At 35.2% G+C, this 20137-nt stretch overlaps 4 protein-coding genes, 1 long non-coding RNA gene and 1 other non-coding gene across 8 annotated transcripts; 3 read left to right on the top strand and 3 right to left on the bottom strand.

Annotated features, from left to right (window-relative positions):
- The first annotated feature begins 1842 nt into the window (after positions 1-1842).
- Positions 1843-3980, top strand: LOC120200231 (non-specific phospholipase C6-like). The gene is made up of 4 exons (XM_039201131.1): positions 1843-3128; positions 3216-3392; positions 3554-3854; positions 3885-3980. Coding segments are annotated over exons 1-4 (1545 nt in total). The 5' UTR covers positions 1843-2062; the 3' UTR covers positions 3886-3980.
- Positions 3981-4654: 674 nt separating this feature from the next.
- TRNAS-UGA lies at positions 4655-4736 on the bottom strand. Its single transcript has one exon. It is a non-coding gene; the product is annotated as a tRNA-Ser (tRNA).
- A 1165-nt stretch (positions 4737-5901) lies between these two features.
- Positions 5902-6495, bottom strand: LOC120200082 (glycine-rich RNA-binding protein 3, mitochondrial-like). Its single transcript, XM_039201007.1, has 2 exons — positions 6325-6495; positions 5902-6088 (listed from the first exon to the last, which is right to left on the bottom strand). The coding sequence occupies exons 1-2, from the start codon at positions 6493-6495 to the stop codon at positions 5966-5968; spliced, it is 294 nt and encodes a 97-aa protein (XP_039056938.1). The 3' UTR covers positions 5902-5965.
- Positions 6496-9446: 2951 nt separating this feature from the next.
- Positions 9447-10584, top strand: LOC120200233 (thylakoid lumenal 17.9 kDa protein, chloroplastic). The gene is made up of 4 exons (XM_039201133.1): positions 9447-9746; positions 9887-10001; positions 10066-10135; positions 10339-10584. The coding sequence occupies exons 1-4, from the start codon at positions 9475-9477 to the stop codon at positions 10557-10559; spliced, it is 678 nt and encodes a 225-aa protein (XP_039057064.1). The 5' UTR covers positions 9447-9474; the 3' UTR covers positions 10560-10584.
- Positions 10585-11164: 580 nt separating this feature from the next.
- LOC120200232 (SNF1-related protein kinase regulatory subunit gamma-1-like) lies at positions 11165-13778 on the bottom strand. The gene is made up of 6 exons (XM_039201132.1): positions 13275-13778; positions 12882-13054; positions 12355-12534; positions 11982-12257; positions 11556-11719; positions 11165-11465 (listed from the first exon to the last, which is right to left on the bottom strand). Exons 1-6 carry the CDS (start codon positions 13459-13461, stop codon positions 11168-11170), a joined length of 1278 nt encoding a protein of 425 aa, XP_039057063.1. The 5' UTR covers positions 13462-13778; the 3' UTR covers positions 11165-11167.
- Positions 13779-15920: 2142 nt separating this feature from the next.
- Positions 15921-19114, top strand: LOC120200234. Of its 3 annotated transcripts, none has more exons than XR_005523521.1 (5): positions 15921-16083; positions 17456-17501; positions 18193-18312; positions 18572-18619; positions 19066-19114. It is a non-coding gene; the product is annotated as an uncharacterized LOC120200234 (long non-coding RNA). The 3 variants fall into 3 exon arrangements; XR_005523522.1 differs by having other exon boundaries at positions 18572-18634; positions 19066-19080; XR_005523520.1 differs by lacking the exon at positions 19066-19114 and having other exon boundaries at positions 18591-18605.
- Positions 19115-20137: the final 1023 nt, after the last annotated feature.

Here is a 20137-nt window from a genome sequence, read left to right as displayed (position 1 = left end):
TGAAAATAAAATATTATTGGAATTTATAAATCGGAATCATCCATTCCTCGTTGTAGAAGGTTGAGGAAAAGCAAAAGTGGGCGAAGCCTAAAACGCCCAAAATTGTTGGAAAGTTTCCACTGTCGGCTGGTGGTCGGTTTAGTTCTTTTTTCTTGCTTAAAAGCCTGATTTAGGGGCATGTGATGTGATCGTGATGCTCTACAATTTCTTTTTCAATTCCTTCGACTCGTTTTTTTTTTTACCGAAGCAGTGACAAAAGTTAGTGAATTCTCACCTTCCTCGTTCTCTAAGCTAAGAATTGATGCCATTCTTAACTAGGGGTGTGTAAAAATACCTAACCTGGTGGACTCGATTCGTTGATCTGTCGACTCAAATTTAAAAAATCGGGTAATTTTCTTAAAAAATTATCTAACCGAGTCGGGTACCTGGCCCTACCTTTTCCAGATCGGGCCCAGGTTACAAAATTGAGTTTTTTCGGGTACTCAGTTATCCAGTACCCGGTTAGTTTTTATTTATATATATATATATATATATATATATATATAATATAATGAATTATTTATATTATGGATTATTAAATTTTGTATTTCGAACTTTTAAATTTTATATTCGGATGTTAGAGTATGTAATTTGAAGTTTCAAATATTTAAATTTGTGTATATTTTTTTAATTAATAATTTGAAAATGAAAAAAAAGAGTATCGGGTACCCGATTACTGGATACCCGTAATATCTGGGTCGGGACACAACCCGAAAAATCACCAATGTGGATGTTGCGGGTACTCGGATTTGCACACCTATTACCCATAACTAAGGTTGAGTAATAAATTCGAAAAATTCACCTTGAACTAAATTGTATAATTTAACTTGGTACATTTTTTTAGTTTAATTTCGATTTGATTTACATATTTAAATTTAAAACTTATTATGTTAAATTTTAAAAATAATAAATAGATAAAATCTAAAAAATTAAATTAAATTAAACTGAACTAAATATTTTAATTCTTACAATATTCAACTTTGATTTCATTTTTTTTTGAAAAATTCTTTTTGTTTTTGTTTATTAAGAAATCGACAACTAAGTAGCGGGAATTGCACCCGTGACCATCCTCCATCACATAAAATCTAAAATTACCTACTTCCCGATTTGGCGAAGACTATGAAGTGCTTCACGTGCACCCCACTCGAGAAGGGAAGCAATTCTACTCCCTTCTAAACCCTAAACTAATTCACTCTTAATCATGATTATTGATTAATTAATAGTGCTCGCCGCATCCCATCCTTTCACGCTCCGTTAGTGGAAGGATAATGTTGGGTCTTTGTCCCCTATAAAGCCAAAGATGAGACAACTTTCCGTCGTAAATAATGTAAAGAAATTGGATTAAAGTGAGAGTTCCCTTTTGTTTTTTTGTTTTAAAAATAGTATTTGACTGCTTAAATCAACCTTTATCTTAATCAAACTTAAATAAAAAAATAATTATATTTAAATTTTAAATATTTTTTAAATATTAAAATAATAGTTCTTATCAAACTAATAATTATTCTCTTATTAATTTTATTTGAAAAATCCAATAAAATATTAACAAAAAATATTTATCATATTTTTCTCATACAATCAGATTTTATTAATTGATTAATCTAGATCAGATAATTGTAAAAAAAAATTAACATTTTTTTGTCTAGCAACTTCCATGGAGTTCACAGTAAAGAATCTTTATGAATGCAACACAACACTAAAATATAACTGAAAATCCAACTCACTTACCGATTAAATTCACAAATGGACACGAAAGCTTCATAAATAAAAATGTCAATGTCTTCCTCTCTTTGTTGCTTTTTCCCTTTGAAAAACCGAAGCAATCACTTTCTTTTCCTTCTCTGTGGGTCTGTCTTCTCTTTTTCTCGACACTGGAAATTTTCTAAAAGCAAGAAAAAACACAGATTTTCTGCAAATAATGCAGTGAATTCCCAATCAAGTTTTTCACTTATGATTGTCCAAAGTTTTAGAAGTTGTTAGATTCCTGGAAACCAGCTTCAATAACCCCAATCCACTGAGTTATCAAATGGCTTCATTTTCCTTCATTTTCTCGCTGTTTCTCACTGGTTCATGTCTTTTCGCACCACTGGTAGCTCAGCAGCAATCACCCATCAAGACCATAGTGGTGCTGGTGATGGAAAACAGATCCTTCGACCACATGCTCGGCTGGATGAAGAAACACATCAACCCATCAATCAATGGCGTTACCGGATCCGAATGCAACCCGGTTTCAACCCAAAACCCGAGCCCACAATCCATTTGCTTCACCGACGATGCCGAATTCGTGGATCCGGATCCCGGTCACTCTTTCGAAGCCGTCGAACAACAGGTATTCGGCTCTTCCACCGTCCCTTCCATGACCGGCTTTGTCGAACAAGCATTGTCCATGTCCCCGAACCTATCGGAAACCGTCATGAAAGGCTTTAAACCCGAGTCGGTGCCAGTTTACGCTGCTCTGGTGAAGGAATTCGCGGTGTTCGACCGGTGGTTCTCTTCGATCCCCGGTCCAACACAGCCGAACAGACTGTTCGTCTATTCGGCCACTTCCCATGGTTCAACCAGCCATGTTAAGAAACAGTTAGCTCATGGCTACCCTCAAAAAACAATCTTCGATTCACTCCATGAGAATGGCAAGAACTTTGGGGTTTATTTCCAGAACATCCCCACAACTTTGTTTTACAGGAACCTGAGGAAACTGAAGTACGTTTTCAAGTTCCATCAGTATAACTTGAAGTTCAAGAAAGATGCAAGGGAAGGTAAGCTTCCAAGCTTGACGGTGATCGAGCCGAGTTATTTCGATCTCAAGGGATTGCCTGCGAACGACGATCACCCGTCCCATGATGTTGCTAATGGCCAGAAGCTTGTGAAGGAGGTGTACGAGACATTGAGGGCCAGCCCTCAATGGAACCAGACACTTTTGGTGATTACTTATGATGAACATGGTGGATTCTATGACCATGTGAAGACTCCCTATGTTAATGTCCCGAACCCGGATGGAAACACTGGCCCTGCACCTTCCTTCTTCAAGTTCGATCGGCTCGGTGTTCGTGTGCCGACAATCATTATCTCTCCTTGGATCAAGAAAGGCACCGGTAAAGTCCGATACGCATTGATGATCTTTTATATTAGAATATCAAAGTAATCCCCTAATTGGCTGGCTAAATCTTATGGTGTTGCAGTGATTAGTGGTCCAAAGGGACCTTTTCCAAACTCTGAATATGAGCACTCATCAATCCCTGCAACAATAAAGAAAATGTTCAATCTGTCGTCCAACTTCTTGACTCACAGGGATGCTTGGGCCGGCACTTTCGAAAACGTTGTCGGAGAGTTAACCTCTCCCAGAACTGATTGCCCAGGTAAAACAGATACAGACGTGTTTGATATGCTTATGTTTATTTGAAAAGTGCAAACAACACTAATTTTACTAATAAGATCATCAAAGTTGTATCATCCATGTATGAAGGACGGGAAAGAAGATTTATTAGCAGTAATTTGTTTTCATCTAAAATAATTGCAGAGACATTACCAGAAGTAGCTCCCTTGAGGATGACGGAAGCGAAAGAGAATGCCAGTCTCTCCGAATTTCAGAGTGAGACTGTTCAACTATCCTCCGTTCTTTACGGTGACCACTTCTTGAGCAGGTTTGCTGACAAGGCAAGTATAGAAATGAGTGTAAAAGAAGCTCACGAGTATGTCAAAGGCGCAGTTTCAAGGTTTATAAGAGCAAGCAAAGAGGCCATAAAGCTGGGTGCCGATGAATCCGCCATCGTTGATATGAGGGCATCACTTACAACTCGATCTTCTTCGACCCACAACTAGTTATCTACGGACCTCTATCCTCCTTACAGGTTTTAGAAATGTCTAGTAATATGTAATGAAACTAGGTAGTGAGTTTTGTGTGGAAAAACTGTTTATGAATCATGAATGTATGATCGGTTTGCAGACATCTAGGTTCATATTCCTAAGCTATGGACCATTTGCAGCAACAAAAATAATAGTACTAATCTCATATGGAACTCGGACTATGCCAAGTAGATATGTCTGTAACAAGCGCCCGTTGTTGATCAATTAGAAATTTGATACTTTTATTCCCCATTGCAAGCTCCTAAAAACATAACCGGCCGGCTAAAGACCTCATTGTTAACAGTTAACACTTTCAAGAAAAGCATGAAAAACACTCCTCCGATCAAAGCCGTTGTGTAGATTAAGAAGCGGAAGCGGAAAGAGTTTACTGAAGAGGCTTCTATCTACAGCCTCCCTAACCATTCACAAATTTCTATGCCTTGTAAACAGCCAAACCCGAGGCTTAGCCCAAGTAGTTCATCAACCTCAACTTGGGAGATGATTTCGTTTAAGGCAGTGTCTGAATTTGATCCCCAGAACTTAGCCAAATCCATCCCCCATTGTAGATGGCATTACCACCATGTTCAAAGAAATATGAAATGGATAACCCGAAGATAATTACGAACATTACGCTGTAAAATACCTTTCTGAGATTCAAGGCTAAGTCATCATTTATTTTTGTCAAGTAGATATGTCCATAAAAGCTCCTGTCTTATCATCGTTTCCTAAATAATCCGGTGAACAGAAAGGGTAAAATAAAAGCACAAAAAGAATTCGTCGACAGCAGGGATCGAACCTGCGCGGGCAATGCCCAACAGATTTCAAGTCTGTCTCCTTAACCACTCGGACATATCGACGATTTTCTGAAATAATGTAGTTTATTATTGTTATTAATAATCAAATCACCTCTTTAGTATTGATCCTATTATTTTAAGTTTATTATATCCATTGTTGGAAAAGTATTATTTTCAAAGGTAAAGAACACAAATGTCCCCGATTATATGGTACTGTTTTTTAAGTTCTTCGCATTTTTGGGTCACGAATATTATTTTTTGAGTCCTTAATTATTAAAAGTTATAAAATGATCATTTAACTATTAAAAGTTACAAAATGATCTCCTAATTATAGGACATTGTTATTTTACTCCTTCGACTTTTAAAAGTCACAAAATGGTCATCCAACTTTTCATTGTGTTCCAAACTCGTTCTTTTTTAATAAAAATTGATAGCAATTGAGTTGGACGTTAACCTACTGACTGGGATATGATAATCGTTTGAGATTCTGAGATCAAATTATATCATATATCAGTCAGCGGGTTAACGTCAACTCAAATTGCCATCATTTTTTAACAGAAAAATGATGAGTTTGAAACATAATGAATAGTCGGGTGACCATTTTGTAATGTTTAATAGTCAGGGACTTAAAAATAACATCTTATAGTTGAGACCATTTTGTAACTTTTAATAGTCGAAGGGTTGTGATATATGAATTGTGATTTGTGAATTGAAAATAGGCATATAATACGTGAGATACGAACTATGAAATATGAATTTCATAGCTATTTTGTATAAACTATGAATTAGGATATATGTTATGGATGAATCGAGCAACATTGCTATCTAATATGGGTTGATCATGACAACTAATGTGATTTGTTTTTAAAATTCTGAACCGAAAACATTTCCGTAACTATGCATTTTGTGTCAATTACTCTTGGTGAACATGAATTATTTGAATATTGTTCTAAATAGGACATTCGGATATGAAAAGCATACCTAAGAAAGAGTACTCTAAATTTTTTTTATAAGTGTGTGATAGGGAATATTCGTGGTAAGGTTGGTGCATTAAGATTAGCTCCGAGAAGAATTTTGTGGTAAAGTTGGTGCGTTGAGCATTGCTCCGAAACAATGATTTTGGACCTAAATGAGTCCACAAATTAAAAGAGAGATGTATGGAGTCCGTTTATCCATCGAGTGAGTTGTATGTCTAAATTGGATAATCGAGTGAGTCCACTACCATCCTCACCAGTGCTACCATATCCAATATTACCTTCATAATTTCCAGAAGAGAAACCATTGTTTCTGGATTAGCCCCCACTATCATCTCCATAGCCGCCGCCTCCGCCATAACCGTTATTGAAACCTCCACCTCCAAAGTTGCGAGGTCTTTCAGCTGCATAGCTTACTCTTACTTGACGACCATGGAGTTCCTGCAACAAGGATCCACACACAACGACGCAAATTCCAGTCAACCAAACATTCCAACAAATCATCATTATGAATATGACCCTCCAATAGCGCTCCAAATACATGGAATAAGTTAGAAATTTTCGAACATACTCATGGTGGACACATAACTATATCCGACACTCACAATCAAGTCCAAGTAACATTGATCAAAGTAACATGTAAATCCTAAAAAACCCATTTACTTTTATATCATTGCCCGTCCATCCAAGGCCTGTATTGCACTGGAGGCATCCTCGGTACAAGTGTAGGAGACAAAGCCAAATCCTTTCGACCTACCCATTTCTCGACCCACAATTATTTTTGCAAAAGGAAATATAAAATAAACAGCAAACGAACAGTGAAACCGTTTACATGCACCAAAGAGCATAAGCAATCAGACAGGCAAATTCAAACAAGAAACAAATTATCATTCATCGGTAAGTGCCCCAATGGCATAAGCAGTTTAGCACCCATGCATAGACGAACACAAAGTCAGAAACAAATAGTCACTTCCAAAATATGTTCGTCCATGATACCTAAAACGTTCAAGCTATACTTCATACAAAATGTAGACACTAAGATTCAAGCATCTAGAGACTTTGCAATCCTGTTTATCATGATACTAGCAAGTTGAATTAAGGATATCGACTTCCACAGAGGAAAATGGGGAAATACCTGTTTGTTAATTTGGTAAGAAACACCTGCAATTCAAAACAAGATGATGAGAAGCCCCAAGAAAAATGGGGAAATTAAAAGGACTCGACTTCCACAGAGGAAAGTTCGATGGACCTCCAACAAAAAGTCATGAGGGAAAAACAAATCCAAGCATGAGAGAGTAAAGATATAACCTTGATTTAACAATCGGCTACATGTTGGAAGGATTTGCATGAAAGGGCCAAGCTTTTGAAGCTCCGCTAACTGCCCTGATAAGCAGGATGGACAGATATGTAAGTTATCTTCAACCTTAAGTTGATTTTCAGAGCCGGTGAAACCTTAGTTTCATTAAATTTCTTTGATTTTAGAACTTCATAAGTTATCTTCTATGTTCAGTAAGAGATTTATGACCCATTCTTAACTTAAAATCATCATATTGATAATTAATTTTGAAAATTCTTCTTTAATAATTCTTGACTTTGGGTTAGTAGGATTACTAGGTAGATTATTCTTTCTAAATTAGTTCTTATGATCCAATGATAATAGTATAATGCTTAATTGAGGTTTAGAATGTTCAAATTGAGGTTTAACAAAAAAACCTTAAATTGAGCTAGTTTAACTAGTTAAGAGAAAACTTGTAAGATTAAATATCTTTTATAATTTGAATATTACAATATAATTGTTGAGATATTAATGAATGGAATATGGCATTTTTTTCGAGAAATGAATGAGTGAAGAACCTTTAAAGCTTGATATAAGTAATCAAAAAATTGATTCTTCTTTTTTAAAAGGAAGGGATATTCCGAAAGTAATATTGGTTCTTCTCTTATTGAAAATTTAGTTGATCAAAAGGAGCCCAAACTTAATAGTAATTATCCTCATATTAGTGAGAGCTCTCCAAATCCAAGTTCGGCACTCATTAATTCTCCGATGATGGATAATCATCCAAGTAAAGCTCTAAGAGTTGAACAAGAAACTTTTGATGAATCCATTATTGAGTGTGATCCAAGAATACGAAATTATATTTGGGATTTTCCTCCAAATCAACAAGATAAAGTTCGAAGAGTGTATATCAGAAAAGGTCCTTATCAACCATTCCTTCTAATGATCCGAAATATGTTGATAAGTATGGACGTCAATTTTTGACTTCATGGTATAAGTTATTTTTTGATTGGTTGAATTATTCACCAACCAAGGGTGTCGCTTATTGTCTTCCGTGTTTTCTCTTCAATAAGCCTCTTGGACACCCTAGATCAAATGTTTTTACTCATGATGGCTTTCGATCTTGGAATAAAATTAATGAATGATCTAGTTGTGCTTTCCTTCTTCATGTCACGAAAGATGCTAACTCTATCCATAAGAAGGCCATGAAAAGTTATCATGATTTGGTAAACTCTCTTCAACATATCGAAAAAAGTGATTGAGAAATAAACGCCTCAACAAGTTGCAAGAAATCGATTGCAACTCAAAATTTCTATAAAAGTTGTGAAGTAGGTAACTTTTCAAAGTTGTGCTTTACAGGGTCGTGATTAAACAGAAGATTCAACTAATCGTGGAAACTTTATTGAATTAGTAAGTTTCTTGGCTTCTTATAACGATGATGTTGCTATGGTTTCGAATAACTTTTCCAAAGAATTCAAAGTATGTTTCTCCAAGAATCCAAAAGAAAATTTTGTCTTTTTCGGTCTCGGATACAAAAGCATATTCGAGATGAAATTGGAGAACAAAAATTTTAGCGAAATAACTAGGTTTAACCAAAGGATATTTATAAACAAGGTAAATTGATTCGTGCCCAAATGATAAATCTTTAAAATTACCAAGTGCATTACATTATTAATAAATCTTTAATATTGTTAAATGTATATTTATGACTTAAATCACACTTTCAACTATTATTTATTGATATAAAAATTGTTAAATATAATATATTAATAAAGATAGTCATTTTTCTACTGAATAACTAATAAAATAAAAAGAAAAAATCATCATAATTTAATATCACTTTGTTGTTAGATATTTAACCCCTTTACATAACTTCTTCATGCAACATTTAAAATATGAAGTGCATAATTAGATTTTTCTCTCTTTAAAGATGGATCCTACCTCTTTCCATCAAAATATTGTTTAATTTTATTTAGAAAAATATTTTTCTCTTAAATTTTAAAATATAATCTTTCATTTATACTAAAAGAGGTGATTATAACTTATTGATCAGTCTATCGTTATCTTCGACTAAACTTATCAATTTTTTTTTATAGAAAGTCGTTAGTTTTATTAAAAATAAAATATATTCAAAATTACAATAAAGGTTTACAAGAAAAACCATAAACGTAAATTAAATTCCTATAACATTGACAAAAAAAACCACTTAGATCAAACAAGAATCAAACAAGGAAAAATTAAAAACAAATCTAACCAAAAAGCTCAAACGAATATATATACGAACAAATCATACTGTATCAGTAAACGAACAAATATAGATACGAAAAAATATAGAGTTTAATTTAAAATGATAAATTAATACATTGTACTAGTGAAATTTATAATAATTTTCTTTTTTTCCTCCTTCAAATTTCAAAAAAAAAAACTATTGAAATAGAGTTCAAAACGGCGCCGTTTTAGATTTTGACAAGGTGGAGTAATCAGTGAAGCAGAGCCAGAAACAAAAGCTTGAATATGTGAGAGCGAAGGAGAAAGATAACGAAAAAAAGCCATGACAATTACTCTACTTGCTCTTCATCCTCCATTTACTTCCCCTCCCAAACAATCATCATTCTCTCAGTCTCCTCAGATTCAAATCCCTAACCCTAAACCCAAACCTTTTCTCTTCTCAAACCTTATCTCTTTAGCCCTCACGTTGACCATAAACTCCCCACTTCCTTCCTTAGCCATCCCTTCTCTCAACTCCCTGTCTTCCCCTCAAGCCCCTCTCACCACCACCCCTTTCACTGAGTCCAAGTTCTTGCAGCTTGGGCTTGAAGATGGGTATGTCTTAAAAACCCTCCCTTTTTGTGTCTCTTTATCTGGGTTTCAATCAACCCAATGCATGTATGTATATGTGTGTGTGTGTTTATGCATAGTTAATGTTTAGTTGTTCTTCTTCATGGTGACGAGTGATGTGGCAGGAAAATTAGGCCTTGTCCATCAACAAATCCTGGTTGTATTTCAACAAATGCAAAGTCATCATCTTTTGCTTTCCCATGGATTGTACCTGGGAGTTCTCAAGAGAATGCAGTTCAGGTTTGAAAATTTTGTTAAATAGTTTCATGTTGGCTTTGGTTATTGAGAGGTTGTTTCATTGCAGGAACTGCAGGAAGCAATTCTCAAAACTCAGAAGAATGCCAAGATTGTGGTTGTTGAAGATACCCCAAATGGTAAGTAGAGACCAAAGCAGCTGCACTGTTCTTCGTGTTTTTCTTGAAATAGTAGTGTTTTCGGATTTGGTTACGAAGATATGACTCGTAAGTACTTATGTGTGTAGCTCGTAGCCGAGTCCGAGTTTATATATGATGTTGCAAATTGGGATTTAAGGATTTTTGTGTTTGAAATTTGTTCATGTGAAACTGAAACAAATCAGGGAAATATATGCAAGCTGAGGTAGATGGAAGGTTTGGTCCGGATGTGATGGAGTTCTTAGTGAAAGGGGATGCTGTTACATACAGGTCAATGGCCATGAAAGTGACCTATATTTACCCTTTCACAACCGCGATCGGCGACTCGAAAGGACAAGAAGAGAGGTTGAAGAAGATCAGTGACCAGTTAGGGTGGTATGCTCCAAGTTTTGATTCCATGGAATAGGCTTCTTTTACCATGTAAGAACCATTTTCATTACTTCGGTCTGATTGTATAAGATTAGCAATTATTGAAGAAAAAAACCATGTTTTAAGAGGTAGCAATTGTTGATTTACTCGGTCTCTTCAAAGTCTATACATTTTTCTTAAGTTCTCCATGTTTCACACCTATGTTTCTATATATGTTCAAATACGAACATGAGGTGTGATTATATTCGACCCGACCCATGAACATCTGTAGTGCAGTGAAATGAGTGTCGAATATATATTACAACTATATTATTGGAATTTGAAATGAGTGTAGAATATATTTTTTGCAAAAGCCATGTGGTCCAATCAAGAGATGTCGCCAAATATAATCTTAATTTCACTACTTGTTTTTTGCTTTACAATTTATTTCAAGAAGAAAACAAGACGGTTTCTTATTAAGATATCACATGATGTTGAGTCCTGCACTACGAAATTTTACAGAAATCGGTATCTGTCAAAGCCTGAAGTAAACTCAAGCACAAAGGCTTTCTCACCTGTGTTAGAATCCATGTATCCGATCAGTCTCCGACAATGGGAAAAGCAGAACCACAAAGAAAACGGACGGCACGAACTTTCCGATCACTTTTAAACCCGACTGTTCTGCGGTAAAGGCAACGCACCGTCAAAGAAATCGCCAAAGTACCCGCGTGGTTCGTTTACTAACCTCGATATGATGTCTCTAAGTGTGATCACTCCTTCCAAATTCCCGTCGTCATCCACGACGTACATCCGATGGATCTCTTGCGAGTCAAGTGTCTTGATCAACTCTTTGATGGTCTTGTCTCTCTTGCAAGTAATCGTGCCACTCAACATCGGCGATCCCTCGTCATGTTTCTCCAGGTACTTTTTAACCGCTATCAGGAAGTTCTTCGCTGTGATGGATCTACCCAATCAAATGGAACATGATTCAGAACACCAAATGTCTAAACGTATAGGATCCAGAATTGAAGTTTTCAAAATGATCATCACAAACCTGTAATCACGATAGATCTCTGGTGCTGTTAAAAGAAACTGTACATCTCTAAGGCTTATGTTACCGATAGCTTTTCTTCCTCCACTTTCAACGACTGGTACGCCTCCGATTCTATTTTTCCGCATTAACTTGAATGCCTGAAGCACCGGTTCATCCTCATGTACCTGAAATGCGAAGAGGGATTCACTAACATATTGTTTGCTAAGGAGTAGTTTTACTTGAAGGGAAACTATGGTGGGGAAATAGCTAGAAATACAAGGCAACTGTGACCGGCCGAACAGGATGAGATCAAGAAGCCTTGATCCAACAAAGGCTCAATTGTTCGAGCACGTTTGGTGATTACTTGACCCTTGTTTGAAACTTTGTCCACAGGACGCTGATACAAACAAAATTTAAGTAGTTAAGTTGCAGATAACAGCCACTCACTTTGATAATCTGCTTAGGTGACATCGCTGGAAGACCAATCTCCGAAAGTTTCTTATTTCCCCAGCTTTCGAACCAATGAAACCCAGTGCATTCAGCTAACATGTGGATGACAGCGGACTGTGTGATGACGTTGTCAATCTTTCCGTCACCGAGATCGACTACCGGAACACTCTTCATTTTGTACTTGGAAAGCAATAACATCATGGTCAAAAATGAGTTTGATTTTTGCAAAGCAAGGAAGGGTGCCCATCGGAAAGTTCCCGAGATATCGCGAACCTGTATGCAATCACAAGTTAACATGAATACACACATCTGAGAAATGGAAAGAACTATAGAAGGAAACTGTTCTGCAGTGGAGATTTAGAAATACCACCTTAGTGTTCTTGTAGAACTGGGAGGACGTTAAAGCCTCAAAAAAGTCTCCAGAAGTAATTGAAGCATCTTCGGGGCCTAAAGTCCCGAGTCCCGCTGCAGAGGTCATTCCGTTAATGGATACTGCAACATCTGTTCCGCTAGGAAATAATGAAAGGCTTCTAGGTGAAGGTGGTTCTGACTGCAAAATGGTGAAAAAATTTATTCATTACGGATAAGTACTCATATACACGTACACCCAAATTCGAGAAACATAAACTAGAACATAAAAACCATGAAATTCTGCATTCAGTCCATCTTCCCCCTTAACTGCATATTTCAGCCTAAACATCATACTCAAGAGGCTAAATATCACAAAAGAAAGAAGGTTAAACTATAGATTCATCATTCATGTTTCTTCTCTGTTGCATGCCATTTACAAATCTATGGTGGATCGATGAGGATGCGATGGAGATATCGGTAGCAACAATCCTCGAAAAATAGGTTATAGAGAAAAGAGAGTATATATATTCGATTGGATTTTTCGACCTGTTGCAAAATCCATACAGCAATTCCAGCAAACTCTACAATGCCAATGTATCTGTCAATCCATGTTGCATCCTCAGGGGCATTAACGTCAACAACTGGTACGCTAAGAATTTTGTTTTGAGCCAGAATTCGAACAGCCTCCGCTAAACTAGCATCCGATCTTATCTCAACCCCTGCAAACAGAATCCCACATTGTCTTCAACCAAAAACAGATCAATCTTAAACATTACAAAGTCAGTATCATTATATATATCACTTTCTCATTGTCATGTATGTATTTGGCACAATGGCAAACATATCAACCCCACACCTCAAAACAGGGGAAAACGAACAAAATCATGCATATAATCAGAGGAACCATGCAAGCAAATAGATGGACAAAAAGAAACAGACCTTGAGGAGCGAGAGGGAAAGAAGAGACAGGGATGCTCTCAAAGCAAGCGTTGAGCTTCTCGGTAGGAGTAAGCTTTGGTTCCTGAATACCCCACAGATCCTCCACTTTCATCCCAAGCTTTGCCTCTGGACTCTTCGGACTCTCCTGGTCCATTTCACTCTCTCGCCTCACCTGCAGACTCGTCATCTTCAACCAAACTCAAAACCCAGAAAGAAAACTTACACTATTTTCTCTCTCTGCAACTCAAAAGTTCATAGAGCTAACAACTTTCTGTAACCATTAAACGGCCTGAGATAAAAGGGCTACTTCTGAAGTACTGTGTAAAGGACGAAACGACGATTCGATCGACCGTTGACGAGGTTGTTCGGACAAGTGTAGGGCCGGTGATGTGGGTGTAGAATAAAAAAACTAACTTTGCTCTGTTTTTTGGTCGGAAGAAGCGATATGGGTGGTCTTACTCTTATCCATCCGGATTTCAATGGCGGCCACTTGTAGCGTGAGCTGGAGAGTGCTTTGCGCACTCGGGTTTTGACAAGACACGGTTTTGATGATTGGGATTAGGGTGTTTAATGAGTTTAACGAAGTTTGAATTTGATTATGTTAAAATTCAGAAAAAAAAGTTTATTTTGGATTGATATGATTATAATTCGAACTTAATTTGATATTTTAATGAGTTGAATCGGATAAAGTCTAATTTGATTTAATAAATTCGTAAGTAATTCTTTAATTTTTTTATATTTTTTTCTAGTTATCTTAAAAAATTACTAATTTACTAATAGATGAATTTTCTATAAAAAAAAACTAAATTATTATTTTATTATATCCAAAAATTAAACTTTAATTATTATTTTAATGTAAGTGTATGTTTTTATTTTGGAGTTCAGACTTTGAATATATTTCATACACTCTTTTGATAATTTTTTTGTTAAATTTATTCATTTACATTTATATTAAATTTTATATAGTATTAGTAGATTTTAATTATAGTTAAAAAATAAGAGAAAAGGTTTTGTAAGATTAACGAGCAACGAGATAAATAATGAGTTTAACAAGTACAAATCGATCAATAAATTTGTTTAACGAACACAAGTCGAATACAGTTTTTAAGGTTAACGTTACGGGTATTGAGAGGATAGTGATAGTGACAAATAAAGGTACATTAATGGATTAATATCTAATATAAAATATGGAATAAAACTTAATTACGTATCTACATAGATTTTATGGGATTTTTTTCTCAATCATCCATGATTTTGATACCATATATATCAACTTAGTACATTATATTAATATTAGGGGAAAAGTACTAGTTAATACCTAAATTATTAATTTTAATTAATTTTAATATCTAAACTATTAGTTTTTGTTTGTTTTAGTACATAAATTTTCATTTTCTTTAAACTTAACGTTAAATTTTAAACGGAATATTAAAATAAAATAAAAACTAAAATTCTTAACGACAGTGTATTAAATTAAAATAAAAAGTAAATTTTAAGTATGCTTTGGAAAAATTGAAAGTTTTGATATTAAAATAGATCAAAACTTATAATTCAGCTACTAAACTTGTAATTTACCCTAATATTAGTGACGAAATTAAAGGGATGGAAATGACGTATGTTTTTAAATTTTTTTTTTTTGGTTTAGTGACAATTTAAACTTTTAGAAACTTAAATATTTGACAAATAAAATTATATTATTTAAAAATTAAATTGAAGATCTAATAAATTTATATATTTTCAAATTGTAATAAGTCTTGGGGTAAACTTCATGTTTACTCACCACACTTTCGTCATGCTTCTCAGTCCTAAAACGCGCACTGATTTTCTCCTTTGTTCTTTCCCCTTTTCCATTTGATTATATATTTTTAGATCGGTATTCTTCCTTCAAAGGCTACACTTTTGCATTACAGCGGCGTTTGTGTTTTCATGTGATCATTTGATGAAGAAAGAGGCCGAGTTTTACTGAGTCGGGCTGTTCTTTTTTCTGTTGTGAGTTATGGACGCCGGAGGTCGACTCATTGTTGGTTCTCATAACAGAAATGATTTTGTTTTTGATCAATGCTGATGAAAATTCAAGGGAAAGACCACATGAAATCTAAAAAAAAAAGAAGAAGCTTTATTAGCTATTGAGGAATATCTGTTTGCTTTATTAGCTATTGATAAAATTCCGATCTATGTTTCCCTACAAATGTAAGAATTAGGGTTTTTTTGTGGGGGGATAAATTTAATCAATTTCCCACTTTTTCCTCACCATTTTGAGCCATAAACCTCTAAATCTTTTGGGTTTTTAGAGGAAGATGAAAACAATGTTTCAGTCCTTTTAGTGTTATTTGATTAATAGACATTTTCTTCAAAACAATGTTTCAGAATGAAATAACACAGTGTTGTTTTTTAGAAACAGACAGACAAGAGAAGAAGAATAAGGAGAAGAAGAAGTGACAATCCAAGTTAGCAGATACCGGTCCAGCAGTGATTTCCATTATGGCCGTTAACGTAGAGGGATCGATTTATAATAAACGATAACGTTAGTGATTGATTTGTGACTTTTAAAACAATAATGGTGAAAACGAACACTAACCCAAATATTAATGATCATTTACGTAGTTTACACTTTTAGTTTTCAACTTGATTTAAAAAAAAAGTTTTCAACTTGAAAAAAAGTTTGGGGTGAGGGTTATTGTAAAGGCCAATGGAGGGCTCCTCTTCTCAACACTTACATTCTGATAAACCGCCTTCCGGCGCTTCCAAGTTCCTCTTCAATCTCTCTTCTCGCGGCCACCTCTCCTCCACGGTCATATCCTCCAATCTGGTTGCGTTTTTCATTCTCTTATTTGTTTAATTAATTTAATTTCTTATTATTGTTATTATAACTTTATTTTTGTCCATTCGTCGTGTATAAAGTGTGACAATTGAATGAAGTCTTGAACTGTTTGTGGAAATAAAGAAGTTTTACTGAATTCACACTGAAAAAGAAAATAATTATGATATTAGCTTAGGATTCGTTTAATTTTAGCTGCGAGGAAAATTATTTATGATTCTGATTCGAGGTTTTAGGATGTATTGATTAATGTGTCAAATGTGATTAAATTTATGTCTGGTGGATGGTTTGGTAGGGTTTTGCTGCTTTTGCAGTGGGAAATTTGACTTGGAAAGTGGAGAGAAATTTGTTATTTGAGCTAATGAAGAATTCTTTAGTAGTGAAATACACCATTTTCATACAGAATCAGAATTTGTATGTAGAGATATATTTTGAAATATGATCTCTTTGGGATTAGTATTTTGGGCTGTCCCTGGTCAAGCTATTTTAGGGGGTCTTATTTTCAACTTGGAATGAATTCCTGCATCTTTGGCTGCCAAACACTTGATTTTACTGACCAAATACGAACCTGATTTAGCATTTTTATAAGAATGTTTCCATTTGCACATATCTTTTGATGTAGCATAGCCTTTATTCATTCACTTTTGATTCTTTTTGCCATGTGCAAGTTATGTGGGTTTAGGATGTAGCCAGTTACACCTTGAGAATTCTTATGCTTTGCAGTGGTTTTAGGATTTTGGACATGTAGTGGTCTTTTGTTTCTCAATGTACTCTGCTTTACTCTTCAAAATTGAGTCATTTCCACGTGTTTTGTATTTCAGTAGATCATGAATACTTCTCAAATAGTGGTTTCTTTAGTTATCTGTCTGTTTCGCTGTACCATTTTCCTTTCCGATTACCTTAACCATGTCTTGCCACTAGAAGATGTCATGCAATTAAGACTATGGAAGATTATATCCATTTGGCTTCTTTCCTATCCCCTGCTATGTTTTTGGCACCTTTTTAAGTATGCCCCTCTGTTTCTTTCATGGAGTCTCTTCGAAAAATATAAAAATGTAAAATCTGTATTTCAATTCCAGTCGTATACTATGCATTTCTTCTAGGGATGCAGTTTCTCATTTGGTTAGAATGAATCAGCTTAGTAAAAGGGAAACTGGGTGGCTGTCTTGTTTGATTTATTGCAATCACCTATTTAACTAATATAGTTATTTCCATTTAGTTTTATTTCTTGGCATATTTTTTTTCCTGCTTTTGTATATTGAACTGAATTATTTTTCCAGTCTTGCCAATGAATAATTTGTTCCTTTTATCTGGAGCATATAATTTTCTACAAAATGTTGCTTATATTGCAAACCTTTTGCAGGGGGGGATGCGAGTTTATATTTGTGAGAACGACACTTCTCCGCCAGGTTGCTGTAAACTTCAACTTCTTGAGGATTTCTTTATGTTTTGAGAGAGTGCAAATAATTTCTATTTTAATTTAAATATTTAAATATATGCATTACCATTCCACTCAATCTCTGCCTTTTCCACTTAAGAACCATTAATTACTGCTATTCCATTGTTGAAAAATCAACTTGTAAGGCTGACTGCACTTAATTGCATTCTGGTGACTGGTTTACATCTGCTGGATCATTGCCACCTTTTTTTATGGGTTACTTGTCTTGTTTCACTAAGTTATAATCAACATGTACTGTTGAAGGCTTGAAACACCTATCAAGTGAAACAGTTAGCAGAAAAGAGAGTAATTCATTACAAATTTAAGACATGGAACTCATACACATTGCAACAGTTTGGGAGTTTGTAATTCAAAGCATATATGGAATTTATAATGCATCTAAAGGATATTAATTTGACGCCCTGAATATTTCTTATCTACTGCTACTTAGGTCACATTGAGTGTATGAAACAATCTTCAGTATTGGATGGTGATTAAAGTGCCCATTTGTTTCTATTTGTATTTTGTAATTGTCTTGTTTATAATTTTAATATCCATGCATTATCTTGTTTATTCTCAAGATCTCTGTTGTTGCAAGAAATAGTTTTGAGATTTATTCTTATTAACAAACTAGATAATCTTATTTTCTCTTCTATCTCTAGGAGCCAGCAGATACAGACAAACCAGCAGAAAATACTTATTAGATCACTCATGCTTAATGATAAGAATGGTGATTCTTGTTCAAAGGTTGTGAAAGCTGTAGCTGAGGGTCCTAGAAAGAGGTATGGATTTTATCTGCCTTGGGTAAATGATGTTCAATTTCTTGTTTATAGTTATTCCATGTGTTAATATTAGTTTTTTTATGATTCACTGTTAACCCTCATTTGGTACATCAAGATTTATTTTGTAACTTTGTGTAGCCTGCTGTTTCTAGCAAAATGCATGGATTATATCATGTGTTATTGCACTCATCTTATTGCATCCAATAATACCAGATAACTAGGGTAGATTTTATGATGCTTGCCAATCTTTTTCCTGCAGGGCTGCTGATGGATAGCAGGGCTTCTGCAAAGAAAGCCAAAACACAAGGTACTCCTCGCTCAGGTCAGTCAACAATATGTTTTGTATTAATCCTTACTCCTTATGTATGTATTCATGAGCATGATTCCATACATGGGATAAAAAATGACAGGAAATTAGAGTGTCACTGCAGTCATTTGTAGCTGCTATTTTTTTGTACAATTGAATTTATGAAATTTCTTCGATTAGTAAAATAAGCAAAATATGACGTTATGGATTAAATTGTCCGATTATTGTTATAGATTTCAAATTTCTTTTGCTCTGGTTGATCTCTAGTGATGATTTTCCATGTTCTAGTTAATAAATTGGCATGTAATGCAATTGAAACCATTCCATTTTCACATTGTCCTTTGGCGTTGATATGATTTATCTTGTTAAAATTGTCTCAACCAATTGTGGCTTTATTATTCGGAGAAATATATCTCGAGTTCCTCTAACAACTTAAAAACTTGCAGAGGGATAAAGCAATCGTGCAGCTGAGTACCATAGTTTAACTGTAGAGAGGGTCCGTGCCTTTCTTAGGGAAAGAGGACTCTCTCCCAGGGGGAAGAAGGCATGTTCTCTTGAAAGCTTTCTTGGATGCCATTTTAAAATGCCTTTTTATTTTAAATGCTCTGGGTGGTTGGCCATATTTAATGATCCAAGAATAGATATCTCCGTGGTGATTCTTTTGCATTTTAGACGCATTGGCACAATGACACCACGTGCTTATGTTCTGATTATTCATCTTGTAACACTAATTTTTCCTTTTACTTAAATTATTTAAATTATTATTTTTAAAATTATTATTATTATTATTATTATTATTATTATATATATATATTATTAATATTATTAAATTAAATATTACAAAACCCTAAACCCATTTAAAAGGCCCGTTTACTGTTGGCCCGTACCAAAATAAAACCCTAAACATTTGGGGTTTCAACTAGGGTTTCTAAACCCTAGCACTGCTGTCGCCGCCTCCAATAACTCCCAACAGCCGCCTCTGCCGACACTTCCCAAGCCAGATGGTCCAACCAACTGCTGCCGACGCCTTGTTGCCATGCCGCCGCCTCAAGGAACACTCCAGAATGCCAGATGGCAACCAACAACCATCCCTACGGTGAGTCACCAGCCTAGCTTTGGTGACTCACCGAGGTTTCCCTCTCAGGACCGGTCCAAACAGAACTCTGTGGTGGCTATAAAAGCCATCGAATCTTGCAAAAAAAAAGGAGGCCACAGCAAGCAAAGACGGAGAGCAAGAGACCAAAAATTGAAGCAAAACACCAACAAACCACAAAGCAAACAACAAAACAAAAAGAGAAGAGCAAGAGAAACTTACCGAGGAAGATAACACCTCAATCAGAGTCACCACTGGCCTCCAAGCGTCACCAAAAACCTTCGAAAACCGAAGGTACTTTCGTAGATTTGCTCCGATTGGGAGCTTTTTAGGGAAAAAGAACACTGGTATCGGTTTTAGATCGTCCCGATTTATATTTTGGTGTATTTTAGAATTTTTCGGCCACCGTTAACGGTGGCCGACAG

Source organism: Hibiscus syriacus, unplaced genomic scaffold (genome assembly GCF_006381635.1).
Source record: "Hibiscus syriacus cultivar Baekdansim isolate YM2019G1 unplaced genomic scaffold, ASM638163v2 tig00005929_pilon, whole genome shotgun sequence".
NCBI lineage: Eukaryota > Viridiplantae > Streptophyta > Magnoliopsida > Malvales > Malvaceae > Hibiscus > Hibiscus syriacus.
Note: the sequence above shows the minus strand (reverse complement) of the source record. Positions and strands in the feature narration are given on the sequence as shown.

Coding starts and splice junctions, on each gene's coding strand:
- LOC120200082 (XM_039201007.1), bottom strand. CDS start 6,495: ATGCTCTTTGGTGCATGTAAACGGTTTCACTGTTCGTTTGCTGTTTAT. Junction 6,089..6,324: donor TACAGGCCTTGGATGGACGG/GCAATGATATAA, acceptor TCCTTGTTGCAG/GAACTCCATGGTCGTCAAGT.
- LOC120200233 (XM_039201133.1), top strand. CDS start 9,475: ATGACAATTACTCTACTTGCTCTTCATCCTCCATTTACTTCCCCTCCC. Junction 10,002..10,065: donor CTCAAGAGAATGCAGTTCAG/GTTTGAAAATTT, acceptor GTTTCATTGCAG/GAACTGCAGGAAGCAATTCT. Junction 10,136..10,338: donor TGTTGAAGATACCCCAAATG/GTAAGTAGAGAC, acceptor GAAACAAATCAG/GGAAATATATGCAAGCTGAG.
- LOC120200231 (XM_039201131.1), top strand. CDS start 2,063: ATGGCTTCATTTTCCTTCATTTTCTCGCTGTTTCTCACTGGTTCATGT. Junction 3,129..3,215: donor TTGGATCAAGAAAGGCACCG/GTAAAGTCCGAT, acceptor ATGGTGTTGCAG/TGATTAGTGGTCCAAAGGGA. Junction 3,393..3,553: donor TCCCAGAACTGATTGCCCAG/GTAAAACAGATA, acceptor AAATAATTGCAG/AGACATTACCAGAAGTAGCT.
- LOC120200232 (XM_039201132.1), bottom strand. CDS start 13,461: ATGACGAGTCTGCAGGTGAGGCGAGAGAGTGAAATGGACCAGGAGAGT. Junction 12,535..12,881: donor CTGTATGGATTTTGCAACAG/GTCGAAAAATCC, acceptor ACCATTTTGCAG/TCAGAACCACCTTCACCTAG. Junction 11,466..11,555: donor GAGATCTATCGTGATTACAG/GTTTGTGATGAT, acceptor TTGATTGGGTAG/ATCCATCACAGCGAAGAACT.